Source organism: Gracilinanus agilis, chromosome 3 (genome assembly GCF_016433145.1).
Source record: "Gracilinanus agilis isolate LMUSP501 chromosome 3, AgileGrace, whole genome shotgun sequence".
In the NCBI taxonomy this organism is placed as follows: Eukaryota; Metazoa; Chordata; class Mammalia; order Didelphimorphia; family Didelphidae; genus Gracilinanus; species Gracilinanus agilis.
The window spans coordinates 16031178-16047816 of NC_058132.1; the positions used below are offsets into that span (position 1 = coordinate 16031178).

At 46.6% G+C, this 16639-nt stretch overlaps 1 protein-coding gene across 1 annotated transcript; it reads right to left on the reverse strand.

The window, feature by feature from the left end:
• Window positions 1-1588: 1588 nt before the first annotated feature.
• KLK9 (kallikrein related peptidase 9) lies at window positions 1589-14402 on the reverse strand. The gene is made up of 5 exons (XM_044671027.1): window positions 14357-14402; window positions 13950-14106; window positions 2960-3225; window positions 2184-2320; window positions 1589-1747 (listed from the first exon to the last, which is right to left on the reverse strand). The coding sequence occupies exons 1-5, from the start codon at window positions 14400-14402 to the stop codon at window positions 1589-1591; spliced, it is 765 nt and encodes a 254-aa protein (XP_044526962.1).
• Between the last annotated feature and the right edge of the window lie 2237 nt (window positions 14403-16639).

A 16639-nucleotide genomic window follows, 5' to 3' on the forward strand; every position in this document is an offset into this window, starting at 1 on the left:
CCTTCCTTCACATCCTTTTCTCAATAAGACACTAAATAGGATAGAGTAAACTTGAGTGGGTCGAGGAAGGGTGGGGCCCCAGTTACAGATTGTCTTGTGTTTGTTGTTTAGTCATTTTTTAATCATGTCCAACTCTCTATGACTACTCCCCTTTTTTGGGCAAAGATACTAGAATGGTTTGCCATTTCTTTCTCCAGCTTATTTTATAGATAAGGAAACTGAGGCAAATAAGCGATTCCTCCAGGTTACACAGCTAGTAACAGACTATCTAGGGTCAGATAGTTTGAGTGTGAAATGAAGTAGAAAAAGCTAGAATTTGGGGGTGGGGAGCAAGGAGTAGAAGTCCACAAAGGAGCAGCATCTTTTGGGAATTTGCCTGAGGAAAGGGGTGGGGAGTGGGGGGGGGGGAAGTCCATGGGGAGTAGAGCCCAAACAAAATGTTTCCTGTGAGGAATACATTTACACCAGCACCAAATCTGACACTTCCAGTTCAAGAAATCAACTTCACAAGTGTGAGACAGGGTTAGGTGTGCCCAGGTAATCAAAAGTTTTCGAAAGACCTGCAAGTTTTGTGAACCACAAGCTCATCATGAGGCAACAGGGTGATGAGGCAGCCAAAAACAGCTAATGCAATCTTAGGCTATGTTCAATTCCATTCAACTCTACAAATATTTATTTAAATGCCTTCTAGGTGCCAGGCACCCACTATGCCAGGCCCTGGGTGGAGATATGAAGTATCTCTCCACCGTACATTGAGAGACGTAGTGTCCAGGAGTCCAAGGAGTAATAGGAGCATTGGGGGGGCCCATATTTGATGAGCTGGAGGGCATCCAGAAGAGGGTGGCCAAGATGGAAGAGAGCCTTGAGTTCATGCCACAGCCAGACTGATGGGAAAATTTTGGAATGTTCAGTTTGGAGAAGAGGAGACTCCAGGAGATGCAAGGGAGATGAAAGCTATCTTTGACATTTGGAGGGACTGACATATGTTAGAAGATTGTACGTTTTCTCTTGACCTCACAGTTGAGGTCCAGGAGCAGTGCACAGGACATGAGAGCTGCCCCAAAGTGGAATGGACATGCATCTCAAAGGTTCTCGAGTTCCCTCTTCTTGGAGGTCCTCATCAGAGGCGGGATGCCCCTTTGATCCGTGGATTCCTCTTCAGGTTTGAGGTGGATGATGGAGCCACTTAGAGTCTTTGTAACTCTGAGATTCTGAGTCCTTTCCTCTTCCCCTCTCCCCCCCAAAAAAAATCTACATCAGAACGTGGATGGTTGGGCTCGTGTATAATTAATGGGTGACAGGGCCAGTGTTCTCAAATGTGGGTAGGATAAGAGAGGAGAGTTCTTCCCCGCTCATACCATGGAGTCTCCAAGTTGCTTCTTGGAGTCTATTAGCCAACAGGTAAGGCCCTCAAAGGGAAGGAGCTACGGGGAGGGTCGGAGCACTGAGACTCGAGTGGGCGGGGTCAAAGACTGAAGGCGTGGTCACGGTTGCGGGCTACACAAGGGAAATCCCTCATTGGGCAGTACCAGGGTGAAGTCCGGCCTGGGGGAGTAGGGCAGAATGGGAGGGGCCCAGAAGAATCCAATCACGTTGAGTTCTCTTGCATGGTTTTGTGGATCCATTCTCTGTAGGAGCAGACGGCAGTGTAGACTGATGGTCTCTTGGGTTTAGAGCAGGGCTCGGCTCCCCCCGACACTATGCCGGCTAAGGCACCGTTACAGACCAGAGGGCCCCCGGAGTCTCCCTGTATCCCGGGGGTGAGGGCACGAAAGAGACGGAGAAGAGAGGAGAAGGGAGACGGCCATGTAAGATGAGAAGAGCAGACAAATACAAAGTATGAGGTTAATGTGCCTGGCAGAGTCCGCCACCCACCTGCCCAGGATCCCACAATTTCCTATTTCCACAGCCCCATCCCTCGGTCGGCACTGGGAAGCGGGTGCTCTGCCTCCTCTCAAGGATGCGCGCTCCTCCCCAGCTCTCAGCTCACAGAAATTCAAGGGTCCTAATTCCCCAGTTCCTGCCCCTCTGGGGCCCGAGCATCCCCCATCCCCTACCTCCTTTAGAGGCTTAAGTCCCGCTTTCGTCTTTCCCTATCCCCCCAGGGTACCCAGAGACTTGATCCATAGCCCGCCCCACTCCCTCCTTCAGATCCCTTAAAGACTAAGACTTCCCCTTCTCACCTGGCAGGAGCCTCGGCCTCCCTCCCAAAGACCAGCACAGACCATATTGGAAGTTATTCGACCAGGGTAGGCTCTGTGGCACAGCCGGGGCTCCAGAACGCTGATGTTGGCGCACTGAAGCGTGAGCGGGTACTCCACTGTGGGGAGACAGGGAAGCAGCGCTCAACAATAGGGAAAACAGGACACAAGAGGGCACCACCACTCTCTTTGCCACAATGTAGGCTTCATCAGCTCTCAGACATTCCCAGTGTCTTCCCTCATCGTCAGCCTCATCGTCAGCCCTGCTCCCAAACCTTTAGCCATTCCTGTCCTCAACCTCAAGCAAATTGCCATCTCTAACTCTATCCCCATCTCCATCGCCATTCTATCTCCCATATCCGCCCATTCCCGACCTCATTCCCATCCTAACCTCTGTCCTTTATCTTTAATCCCAACTCCATTTCCAATCCCATCCCCATCCCCTTCTTCTTCCATCTGTGTGCCCCAGATCCATCCCTGTGCTCATGCCTACCCCTCTTCCCTCCCTCTTTGCCAACCCGGGCATAATCTTTTATAGTCATCCCTCCCACTGATTTACCTTCAGTCTCATTTCCATCTTCATTGCCCACTCTCATCTCCATCCTTAGCTCTCTTTTCTACCTTTCCAAACATTTCCCTCTCTGTCTCTATTCTCATCCTGATCCAGATGCTTCCCATCCACCCTCATCCAGGCCCTCGGTCTTCATCCTCTATCTTTCCATCTCCATCTCCCTCCTCCTCCCCATCGCAGGGCCCACCATCAGGACTGGAGATGGCTCCCCAGCCAGAGATCAGACAAGTGGTGCCAGGTCGGACACAATTCTTGCTGATGTTGAGGGGCTGCACAGCTGGACCCAACATGGCTGGACGCTTTAGGCGGATCAGCATAATGTCATGGTTATGATCACGGGCACTGAGGTCACTGTTGAAGTCTGGGTGGGGGAAGAAATCAGTGACACGGAACAGCTGCTCTGGACCTTCCCATTGCCACAAGTGATGTTCCCCAAGCCGCACCCAGAGGTACCTGTGGGGAGAAGGGAGTGTGGTGGGAGGGGGCCACTGAAAGAACCTGGATAAACATCTAGTCCTCTCAGGGCCTCGGTGTTCTACTTCTGTCCATCACCAGTGACAAGCCACACCCTCTCATAGACTCCAGTCTTTCCAAAGCGCTGTGTGTGATCCTGAACCAGTCACATGCCTTTTGTGGGTTCCTCTTCTTTCTCTCATACCATGGAGTGAATCACCATGGTTGTGTGATTAGGAATGCACACCTTCCCTGGGCTTCCACTCATAAGCTTAGATGAATCAGAGATTCATCATGTCAAAGCTGAAAGGATTCTCAGAAATCATTTGGTCCATTCCCATCATTTGATAGATGAGGGAACTGAGAGAGACTATGATTTGCCTGAGTCCTCCTTTGGGGTGGGAGCCAGAGGCTAGGGGCTAGAAAAACAAGCTGACCTCTGTGGGGTTTTTTTCTGTTTGTTTGTTTTTTTTTTCTGGGTAGTCTCCATTTTAAAAAATCCTTATATTCTGTCTTAGAATAAGTACTATGTATTGGTTTTGAGGCAGAAGAGAGGTAAAGATAAAGAGGTAAGGCAAACTTGGGGTGGTTTGCCATTTCCTTCTCCAGCTCATTTGACAGATGAGGAAACTGAGGTCAATAGGGTTAAGTGACTTGTCTGTCCTAACCATATGGTTAGGAAGTGTCTGAAGCCTGATTTGAACCCAGGACCTCCCATCTCTAAACCAGGCTATCAATCCACTGAACCACCTAGCTGCCCCCCCAAGAGGTATCTTCATTGAGCTGGTTAGAAGATAAATGCCAGCAGAGCAGAAGCCCCTGACTCTAAGTTCTGAAATTTTCCACAGTATCCATCATATCTCCATGTGAAACTAAGAAAAGCAGCCTCCTCAAGCTTCCTTCCCCCATTTGTACAATGAGTTGAATTACATCACTGCCCTTCTTTGGGCATCCACTATGTTATTTGGTACCACAAGGAGTCTTCTGGATACCATGTAACAGTGGATGTCATTCACTCCCTCTGGGCTTCTGTTTTCCCCCTGGAAACAAAGCATGAGACTTGTGGTTTTAGATCAGTCCTATCCCCCTGTGCTCTGGACAATTTTCATGGTTTTTTATTTGTTCGTTTTTACCATGGTGGAGAGGGGGATGAAGGGGATGGGAGAATCCAGGGCATGGTGAAACCTGGGATATCAGAGACCAATAATCTAACTTTGTGGAAAAATCAAGTGTCTCTCTCTCTCTCTCTCTCTCTCTCTCTCTCTCTCTCTCTCTCTCTNACACACACACACACACACACACACACACACACACACACACACACACACACACACATCCCAAGACTCTGGTGCTCTTTTTTCTCCACTCCCTAATTTGGGGACCCACTAGGCTCCAACAACAGGAACCTTTAGACCTGAGCAATTTCAGCTCCATCACCCTTTAAATCCCTGAAAACTCCTAGCTCCTGATCCTCCGAGCCCCCAGGTCCCATATCCCCAATCCCTCAGTTTCCAGAGCTTCTTGGTTCCCTGATGACTTGGATTCCATGACCCTCTTTGATCTAAGATGGATGTCTCATTTCCTTGGTTCTCTGGACCCTGACCCTTTAACTCTCAGATCCACTGGTTCCTAATTCTCTGGCCTTTCAGACGCCAGATAGCTAATCTCTTAGTTCACTGACCTCAACTCCCTGACTCTCTGGATTCATGTACCCTGGCCCTCAATTTGTAGCCATCTTTTAGTTTCTGAACCTTAGATGAGTCAGTTAATCAATAAGAATTTACTACTCAGCTACTATCATAGCCAGGCACTGTGTTAAGCAGTGGGAATTTTAAAAAAGAGTAAAACCTATTCCCTACACTCAAGAAACTCACAGTCTACCAAGGGAAACAAGAATATAATTATGTCCAAGCAAGATATATCCAAACTAAACTGGAGATCATCAGCAGAAAGAAGGTATTGACATTAGAGGGGATTTGAAAAAGCTTCTCACAGAAGATGGGATTTTTAGCTAGGAGCTGGAGGAAGCCAGGAGGTGGAGATTTAGAAGGAGAGAATTCCAGGCATGGTGGAGAGCTAGTAAAAATTCCATGGAAGCAGGAAATGGTGTGTCTTATGGGAGGAATAGTAAGGAGGAGAACAGGGTCACTGGATTGCATTGCTATTGGTACTGTTTAGTCTTTACAGTCGGATCTGACTCTTCCTGACCCCATTTGAGATTTTTCTTGGCAAAGATAGTAGGGCAGTTTGTCATTTCCTTCTCCAACTCATTTGACAAATGATGAAACTGAGACCAAAAGGATTAAGTGACCTGCCCAGAGTCACACAACTAGTAAGTATCAGAGGCTAGATTTTAACTCAGGAAGATGAGTCTTCCTGACTCCAGACCCAGCACTCTGTGCATGATGGTACCATCTAGCTGCCAATAACCATAGTAGTTGTTAATTATTATGGCACCTCGCCATTTACATACATTATTCCATTTGATATTCACAACAATCCTGCAAAGTGGACTACAGATATTGCTCCCTGTTTTAATAATGGGACTCCAGAACCCGTGCTCTATCATGGAGAAATGGAAGAAAATAAGGCATAAGACTCATTGAAGAGTAAGAGGGAGGCAGGACTTTGTATGTGTTGGATTTTTTACATTTGATCCTGGAGGTCATAGGAAGCCATTGGGCTTTATTAAATGGGGGATAGAGGTGGAGGTGGTCAGATCTGCAACTTGGGAAGATGAATTTGACAGCTGAATGGAAGATGGACTGTAATGAGGAGAGATTTGAGACAGAGAGACCAACAAGGAGGTTGTTGCAATAGTCCAGTCAGGAAGTGATTAGAGTCCAGAGCAGGGTGGTGGCAGTGTCAGAGGAGAGGAGGCATATTAGAGATGTTATAAAGATAAAATCAACAGCATTTGTTAAGAGATTCTATATGGGAGGAGGTGAGAGAACAGAGTTGAGATGAAGCCTAGGTCTCAAGCCTGGGTGACTGGGAGGATAATTCTGCCCTCAACTCTAAGGTTAGATAGTCAAGGGGACCATCTCCCATCATGACAGTGGACCCTGGTCTGAAGTAGCAACATCAAGATGGAAAGGAGGATGGAGATGGGAAATGGGAATGGTGTCAGAGGGAAGGGTCAGGATGAGAATGGGGATGGAGAGCGGGGTAATTATAAAAATACAAGACAGAGATAGAGATGGCCCTAGGAATGATGGGTAATAGGGAAAACAGGAAAAGGGAGAGTTTGGGGGGGGGGGAAGATACCAAGTTCAGAACATGTTGAGTTTAAGATATCTCAGGGACATCTAATTTGAAATATCCAATAGGTAGTTGGAAATGGGAGCATGGAGTTGGGATAGAGATCAGGGCTGAATGACTAGATCTAGGAATCATCAGAATAGAGATAATAATTGAAATAATCCAAGCTGATGAGATGAAACAATATGGCAGGAGAGGAGAAGAGGGCCAAGGAAAGAGTCATAGGGGACATCCTCTTTTGTTGGGTGTAACCTGGACAAAGATTCTGCAGAGGAGTTAAAGTGATTGGAGAGGTAGGAGGAGAATTGGGATAGCGTAGTGGCATAGAAATTGAGAGAGAAAATGATTATCAAGGAGAAAAGGGTAAATCAATAGTGTCAAGGCTGCAGAAAGGGGAAGAAAGATGAGTTCAGAGAGGTGATCTGAAGTCAGGAAGACCAGAATTCAATCTGGCCTAAGAAAGTCTTTATATTTGACAGTTAAGAGAACATTGGCAACTTTGAAAAGTTTTAGTTAAACGACAAGGGCAAGAGCCTGGCTGTAGAGAATTAAAAAGAGAAAGAGAAAAGGAGTAGAGGCACTAAATAGACAGCCTTCTCAAGGACGTCATCGATAAAAGGGACAAGATTCATGGGATGATGATGGATATGGGTAGATCAAACAAGAATTTGATGATAAGGGGTTGGGGTGAGGAGTGGCTTGGACATGTTTGTGGGTAGTAGGGAAACAGCCAGGAGATATGGAAAGATTGAAGATAAATGAAAGACAGAGATAATGGCAGCTGTGGCTCAGTGGTTCGAGTACTGGTGTTAAGAAGACCTAAGTTCAAATCCATTCTCAGACAATTCTGAACCTGGGCAAGTCATTTAACCTCTAATTACCTAACAAAATGATCTTGGAGGAGGAAATGGCAGATCACTCCAATGTCCTTACCAGGAAAACCTCACCAATTGCTATGGTTGGTCCATGTGGCCATGACATGACTGAACAATGACAAAGTGATAATGGAGGGGACAATCTATTGGAAAAATTTAGATGGAATGGGATCATTTGTACAGGTAGAAGGATTTGCCCTGGTAAAAAGAAGGTATCCTGAAGAATCTTACCCACTGGACCTCAGCTCCTTGGTTGTCTCAACTACCTTGTCCTCTCAACTCATGGTCCCTCTGGGCTGCTGTCCATTCTGGGCTCCTGATCACTCCTCTTACTTTCAGTCAGTTCCTGCTCTGTAATTTTCTCTAATGCCCCTCATTTCCAAATATCTGATGTCCTCCTTTTATCTCCTTCTTCTCTCTCCACCCACTGTAGCTGGATTCTAGAATCCTCCAGTCTGACCATTTTAGGTTCGTAGGGGATTGGCCTTTGCCTCCATAAGAAAAATTCCTTGGGCAGGTTACATGAGCCTCTGTTTTCTCTCTAAATATCACCAAGAAAAACCTAGGTGCTCCCTCACCTTAGTCACATGATTCTCTGAGCCTCCATTCAATCCCCTGGAATAATAGCATGAGCTGCACTTAATACCACTTAATACTAGGGATTTTTTGTTTCCCCTTCTGTACAAGGAGGGTGAGTCTTGGGTGCCTGTATGAGAGTTGACAAATCACCCAAATTCTCTGAGCCTCCAACTCTAACCATAAGCCTTCCAGTTCAGAAGGGAATAGTAGAGGGAGTAAAAGGCCAGAACTCATAGAATCACTGACTTATGAAATAGCACCGCCGGAAAGGACCTTAGAGATCATGCTCATTCCATAGAGGAACAAACTGAGGTCCAGAGGAGAGAAAAACCTCTCCCAAGGTCTGCTAAGGTCAGTGAGTCATTAAGTGGCAGTACGAGGACCAGAAACCTAGGTTTACTTCCAAAACTAAGGCTCTTTCCAACCCATTTGGCTTCTCTCTGGTGGTTTCTCCAGAGAATTTTGTTTAAATCTGGGAACCACATTTTAGGAAGATATCATTGGGCTAGAAGGGGCCAACCAGGTATGTGAAGGGTTTTAAGTCTTTGGCACATGAAGACAGGTTGAAGGAACTGGGAGTTCTTTCTCTGGAGAAGAGAAGGCTTGTGGCAGGTTGGAGAGTTTTCTGCAAGTAATCAAGAGGCACGAAAGAAAATAGAAAGGAGGCAGCTAGGTGGCTCCATGATTAGAGCACTGGTCCCAGAGTCAGGAAGACTTGTGTTCAAATCCATCCCTAGCTACTTCCTAGCTGTATGGTCCCAGGCAAGTCACATAGCCTCTTCCTGACAAAAAGCTTCCAATGGATCCATTAGAGAAGGAAATGGCAAACCACTCCAATATCCTTGCCTAGAAAACCCTATGGACAGCTCTGGCTCATGGGGTCACAAAGAGCTGCATGTGACTAAGCAACAACAGATAGGAAACGAGCCTTCTGCTGATTAGCAACCATGGAAACAACTTGGAGCAGGATGCATAAACTAAAAAGGAAGTGGGGATCTGAATGCAGATTTAGCTTTGATAAAAGCAAATGTCTCCTGCTGATTTGGGTTCTATCAAAGATAGAAGGACTCCTGTAGGAGTCAGTGCTCCTTCCCTTGAGGTCCTCAAATGTTGGCTGGACAATTACTTCTGAGCACTTTTGTAGAAGGACTTCTTATCCAGGGGTGGGTCAGGCTAGATGCCTCTGAGAACCTTTACAACCTCGAGTTTCTGTGAGCTGGAGCGTCAAAAAAAATAACAATAATAACAGAAAATGCAGTCATGAGTTTAATCATCATAATGCTGTTATTTGGTCACTTTTCAGTCATGTCTGACTCCTTATGAGTCCATTTGGGGTTCTCTTGGCAAAGATACTAGAGTGGTTTGCCATTTTTTTTCTCTGGCTCATTTTATAGAAGAGGAAACTAAGGCTACCCAGTTAAGTGACTTGCCCAAGGTCACACAATTAGGAAGCATCTGAGACCAGATTTGAACTCATGAAGATGAGTCCTCCTGACAGCACACCCAGCACTCTGTGCATTATGGTACCATCTAGCTGCCAATAATCATATTAGTTGTTCATTATATGGCACTTCACCGTTTAAATTCATTATCTCACTTTATATAATAATCCTGCAAAATAGATTTCAGATATTTCTTCCTATTTTATGAATGGGAAAATTGAGGCTTTGAGAACTTAAGTGACTTGCCCAGAGTCATTAAGCTAACAAGTACTCAAGGCAGGATTTGAACCCAGGACTCTCTCAGGCCCATACTGCCTCTTAAGCAAGGCTATCATAGAATCTCAGGATTTTATTTAGAAACAGAAGGGACCTGACAGAATATCCCTCTTCTTGGGTTATAGACCAAGAAGACAAGGCCCTGAGTTAGGAAATGACTAACATGAAATTATATAATTGGAAAATCATGAAGGTACGATTTGAATTTGGGTCCTCTGACCCAAATCCAATATTCTTTTCCTGCACCACAACCTTACAAGACATTATGTCCAACCTCTTTGACAGCTACTGATGTAGCCACTGTTGAACCCCTTGAATAAAGAGGATTGGAGCCCATTCCTTACTGCCTGTGTGACCTTAGCAAGTCACATTTTCACTATGGATCATGGTTTCCTCCTTTATAAAATGAAAAGTTTGGAGAAAATGGCCTCAAAGGTTCCCTTCTCACTCTGACATTCTCTGATTCTCTGGCTCTCAGAATCCCTGGTCTGCTCTTCCTGACATGGAATCTCTAAAGGGAGAATCTTCTTTTATAGGTCTCCCTTTTGGCAATTTCTCTCCTGGTGTTCCTAGTTTTCTTCTCTGGGAGAAGGTAGAACAGGAAATGTCTATCTCTCCCCTTCAAAAGATATAGAAGCAAAGGGAGGGCCTCTGGGACCAAGCAGGGAAGAAAAAAAATCAGGGATGGGGAGATATACATCTCTGGGTCTCTGGAAACAAGCAGAAAAAAATTCAATCATTCTTCCCAAAACAAGTCTTCAATTGTCTCCCCTCACTCATCTGTTCTCTAAACTGACTATCTCCAGTTTTGTTTCTGTGTGTCTTTCCATTCCCCTCCCTTTCTGATCTCCTCTGCCTCTATATCTGGTTTATATCCCTTTTTTCTTTCTCTTCTGTCCCTGTCTCTGGGTTTCTGTCCTCTCTTCCGTCTCTATCATTCTATTTCTGCCCTTATCTCAATCTTATTTCTCTGGTTATGCCCTTTTTATTCAATTTTTTTTCTCCTTGTAACTGTCCCCTTGTCTATGTCTCTAGTTAACTCTGTCTCTCTACCTCCCTTACTTAGATCTGACCCCATCTCTTTCTTCTTTCTTTTTCTCTTTTTTTTCCAGATCCTCCAGCCCACTTACCAATTTGTGGACTTTTGTTCAACCCTTCACTTCTTATCCTCTGTAAATTGGCCCTTCCCCACCTCATTCTGGACCCAGAGAATGTGTAGGCTGGAGGGGACCCCACCCACCAGAAATAATCACCCTATCTCCAACAGGTCTGGTGACTTAAAAGGGGAGTAGCCCCATGGAGGGGAGTGTGGAAAGTCCCCAGCTATGGTAGTGGCCCTTACCCCCACAGCTAACCCTCAGCATCCAGAACTTCCTGTAGTCCAACCTCAAGCTCTCTTGCTCCAATAACAGAATTTCTGAACCTAAAGGGACATCAGGACCATCTAGCTCAAGACTCTAATGCACAGAAATCCCATCTACAACAGACCAATAAGTGGTCATCCAAGCTCCACATAAACATTTCCAGTAACAAGGAACTCAGTGCTTCCTGAAGCAATCCATTCCACTTTTGGGAAACTCTGAATGGATGGGTAATTATTCCCTCCTCCCATAAGAAATCTTCCTCTGCAGTTACCTCTCCCTACTACCACAATACTGTGCTCCTTTCTGTGGCCAAGTAAAAACACACTAATCCTTGTCCCCTTATGCCAGCCCTTCCTGTCCCAGGCTTCTTTCCTCCAAGATAATTCTCAATTGAACCTACCAGTCCATGTGTTGTCCTTCCTCAATTACCCTCAGCATCTGGGGACTGCCAGTTCCATCCAACTAATAAATAAAGCTCAAGAAAAACAACCTGATTAAAAGGCTAATGCCCCAAAAGAATAGCCCAAACCTGAGAAATGAAGGAAGAGAACATCCACATTTATCCTTTGGAAATCTGGTCTGCCTTTGTTTCTTTGTGCACATCTCTATCTCTTATCTGTATCTTCGTCTCTATCTCTGTCTCCTTATGTACATCATTCTGTTCTTTCTCTTTCTCTGTCTCTGTCTCTGTCTCTGTCTCTGTCTCTGTCTCTGTCTGTCTGTCTGTCTGTCTGTCTGTCTGTCTCTCTCTCTCTCTCTCTCTCTCTCTCTCTCTCCTTCTCTCTCTTTCCTGTCTCTTAATCTATCCCTGTTTCTCTTTACCTCTACCACTGAGCCTCCTCCATCCCTATCCATCTTTCTGGGTTGTCCAGTGCTTAGCAGAGTGCCCGATACATATTAGGTACCTACTAGATACTTACTGGCTCTCTCACTGATATTTTATCCTTATCTCTGGGTCTCTCAGGTTTTCTCTATTCCCTTAGGGAAGAGGCTTAGCCCTTTGGAGCAGAGTTTGGGACCCAAGCATCCAGCTGGGGACCAAGGCTGAGGGTGTTCTCACTAGTGAAGAGGTACAAGATGAGATTCCTTCAGAACATGTGGAATGGCCTTCTAGATCGAACTCTGAAGGACTCTGGGTCCTTTGTCCCAAAATTATCTACCCTCCCGACAGACCCTTCTTCCTCAATGGGCATTATAAGAGGGTCCTCCCATCCTTGCCCTTTTTCCTTCTTTAAGCTTCCCAGCCTCATCACCCCCTACCGTCTGACCTGGATCTTTTTATTTTTTCAGCTTTCTTGATTTTGCCTGCTTCCTCTTCCTCCTGAGTTCATGGATATCCTCATATCCCCCATTTCCCTGACTCTGTTTCCATTTCTTCTGCTTTCTCTCCCTCTCTACAATGTGGATTATAATAGTGGGAGTCAAGATATCACCCCCACAATATCATTAGTCCTTTTCCCAAATGATGAACCACCTCCACCAACAATGCCTCTGTTCCTTAGCTGCCTCAAAACATTTGATGTTTCATTAGTCTCCCGGGCTCCTCTCTCTCTCTAACCTGAATTCCTGGTGGCCCTAAAATTCCTGGTCTTTGTTGCCTGGTTTCTCTGATTTCTTGAGCCTATGGGCCCTTTCTATGCTCTTAAACTTTATAGCTTCTCTAGTTCCTTTTCCTCCTCAAATGTCCCAGGTTCTCAGAGTTCGAGACTCCCTTATCTCCCCAGCCTCCTTAGTCTCTCCACCTCCCAGGCTTTTCTAGCTTCTTTAGATTCTATTAGTCTCTCTAATTCCTCCAGATTCTGGACTTCCTGGCCTCTTCAAACTCCCCACATGTTTAGCTTCCATGACTTTCCATCTTCCTCAAATTCATCAGACCCCAAGGCCTTCCCGTCACCCTTAGTTAGTCTCCTTGTCCTCTGGAACTCCCTAACTTCCCTAGCCCTTGGCCTCCAAGTCTTGCTGAACTCGCCAACTCTCTTGGCTTCCTGGCTTTCTGGGGTCCTTTATTGCCTTCCAGATTCCTTGAATCCCCTGGTCCTAATCTCTGGCCTTCTCCGCATTTTAACCTAACATTTTTGGCCTCCACAGATTCATCCCTCTCCCTTTTCTATATAACTTGGCCTCTCATTATCTCTGAGCTCTTGAGCCACATCAAACCACTATTACCTCTTGGGCATTTGAATCTTCTTCTATCACAGAACCTGTTAGGCCTCCTTTGATTTCATGCTCCTTCAGATTATAAGCCTTCTTTGACCTCCTCAAGCTTCCTGATTGTCCTTTTCTCCTTCAGGCTCTTTCACTTCCTCCCTGAACTCTCCGGATAGTAAATGAAGGGATCTCAGAGCTTTCCTCATCTGATAGTTGAAGAAACTTAGTCCCTCACAGTTTAAATGACTTGACCAAGGTCACAGAGAAAGTAAGTGGCTATAATTTCTATTACCCTATTCTGTCAGCTTCCCTGATCTCTACGGAACTCCTCAAAATTCTCCAAAGCTTTCCAACTTCTTCAGACTCTATGGATTCTCTATAGCCCCAGGGTTCTTGACTTTTTGGATATCCAGGACCCTTTAGGAAGTCTGGGAAAGTCTACAGACTCCCTTCTCAGAGTACCATTTTTAAATACTTAAGATGAAATCCATAGAATTCCACAGGAAGCCAATTGAAATAAAGATGGAATTTTCTCTCTTTTCCAAGTTCACAGATTCTCTGAAATCTGTCCATGAAATCTAGGACCCCAAGTTAAAGGTCTCCATTCTAACTTCCTTGTCATTTTGGAAGGCTCTTAGCCTCCCTGATCCCAGATTTTCTGACTTCCATCCTCTTAAGACCTCCAAGACCTGTAGAACTTCTAAAGGCTGCTCCATTTTGTCAGTTACCCAAATATGCTTTCCTCCCTCCCTGCCTGACGGGCTCCAGCTCCCACTCACGGTTTTCGGCAATGGGCAGCGGTGAGTAGCCATCGGTCATTGAGCAGAGTGGCACCACAGAAGAGACGGGTGAGGAAAAAGAGGCCAGCTTGCCAGGGCTGTGAGTGTGGAGTGCATTCTTCTGCCCCAATGGTCCTTGTGTCTGTCCAACTCTGCCCTAGGGAGACAGAAGGCAGGTCAAGGGTCAGTGGAAATTGATAGTTGAGCTAGGATCTTGGAGACAGGCAAGTGGATCCATGGTCTTGGGGGCAGGTAGACAAGCACACAAACCAACAGATGGGCAGCCACATAGACTGAGAGGCAGGAAGGCAGAGAAACAGAAGACTGCCAGGCAAATATCCACAGAAACCAAACAAACAAGAGACAAAGAAGCAGGCAAGCAGATAGGCAGACATAAAGACGCTCACCTGCCCAAAGGAGCATCAACAGTGACACCCACATGCCCTGGTTCATGGTGTCTGGCTCCAGGGCGGAGAACCCACTAAAGCTGGTAGAAGTGGGACGAATGAAGGAGCCTAGCTGCGAGGCCCCAGATGCCTGGCCCCTTAGTCCTGCCCTCTCCCTGGATGCTTTATGCACTGGCTGGGGGCCATCCCCTCCCTCCTTCCTCCTCCTTCAATGATTAATCAAGTTGGGAAATTGTCTGGAGGGGAGGGAGCCCTAGGGCCTAGGGGAAGGTGGGGACACACGCTTTCATACCTCTGGGCTGAAGGGGAGCAGCCTCCTAGCCACAGCCTCAGACCAGGGCAAGCTATGAAATTCAGGATTAGCTGGCTGCTTCCTGGAAGGCTGTTGTATTTGCACACTGCCTTGTGGGCCCTGGGTGTGTTGAGTACCAGGGAGCCTGGATCAATCCCCAGAGCTCCCTAAGGGTAAGCCCCGCCAACCCAGGGGGACTGATGAGATTCCATTTTCCTTCTTTTTTTTTTTTTTTTAAACCCTCACCTTCCCTCTTAGAATCAATACTGTGTATTGGCTCCTAGGTGGAAGAGTGGTAAGGGTGGGCAATGGGGGTCAAGTGACTTGCCCAGGGTCACACAGCTGGGAAATGTCTGAGGTCAGACTTGAACCTAAGACCTCCCATCTCTAGGTCTGACTCTTAATCCACTGAGCTACCCAGCTGTACCCCCCCTCCATTTTCCTTCTTCTTGAGAAAGAGAAGGAAGGGGAAGAGTAGGAAGAAGTCAGGCAGTGATTCCCTCCAAGCTGAGTCAGGTACAGCAAGTTTAGCCTGTATGTGATGTGAATGGCCTGTGACCTCACGAGGATGGTGGGATGGTCTGGTGGCAACACGGACTCAATTAGGGCCAGAGAAACTCTTGGAAGACACAGACACTGCGAGAGAGGAGAAGATGGGAGAAGAGGAAGCAGCATGAAGATTAGGAAAATAGAGATAGAAAGAGAGAGCCGGGGACTTGAAGTGAGGGGGGAGGCCCACATTCAAATTGGGGCTCCCCATCCCAACCCTTGAGGCCTTGGGAGCAGCTCTGAGAGGAAGGCATGCTGGCCTCAAACCAGGATTAGGAAATTGTGAGCCACTCCCCCAGCAGAGGTAACCACCTCCTGGCCCAGGATAGAGGAATGTGCAGCAAGTGGGGAGGGGAGCAGGCAGAGAAGTCCTCACATCTCCTCATCTCTCCTCATCTCTATCCGCTTTCCTTCCCACCCATCTTTATCTCCCCCATAGCTTCACTTCTCCTCCTTCTCCTCAATGGCTTAGCACCCTGGGGCGATCTCTGTGGGTCCGGAGCAAAAATGGTCCAGTCCTTACAATCAAGGTGCTGCTATCCCAACAGGGAGGGTCTGGTATGGACACAAGAGTATGGCTGGTATCAGGGATTGGTATCCCAAGTGGCAGAGTTGGGAAGAACTTCAGAGACATTCTGAGGGTTTCGCCTTACCAAACCTGTGAGTCTTCAGCATATTCAGGATATGATTTCTCCTTTTGACTCTTGTTCAGAGTGCCGAAGCCCCCACTGGGGATGTGACTGTCAAGAGGAAAAGTGCCTGTCCAAGGACCAGGTTTATGTCTAAGGAAAGGTCTAGGCCAGCCACTGCTCAAAGGGAATATGGTCTGAAACCATGTTGGCGAACCTTGGGCACATGTGCCGCTGAGGGATGCTCTCCTCCCCTTCTCCACGTGCGCCTGAGGTCATTTTTCCCATCACCCTCCCCTCTGCCCAGAAGCCCAAGGAGAGCAGCCCAAGGGGAGACACAGAGCCTCTCCTGTCTGGGGTAAGGGATGGGGGGCTCCCATCAGCGTGAGGGTTGCTGTTTAGGCATTTGGTCTCTAAAAGGTTCTCTATCACTGGTCTAAGATCTGTTATAGGTGGATGTCTGTGCTGGGGGAGGGTGGAGCTTGGAAGGATGACCTTGCTTATGTGATGATATGAGCCTCTTGACTCAGTTTCCCTATTGTGATATTTCTTTTAGAATAGGAAAACTTTCTCACCTGGTTAATTCTGGGCATGACTAGGATACCCCATGAATAATGTGGAACTTTCCTGCACATGCCTGAATGACTAAAAAACAACTACAAATACATCTCAGACAACCCACACATCTTATCTGGAAATGGTCTCCATGCTGGCCAAGTGGGTGCTGTTTTTTTTGTTCCTTTGTTTGAATCCCATATAATGTGGAACTTATAGGCACTGATGAATGGGCCAGTGCTTTTTCACCTCCATCCT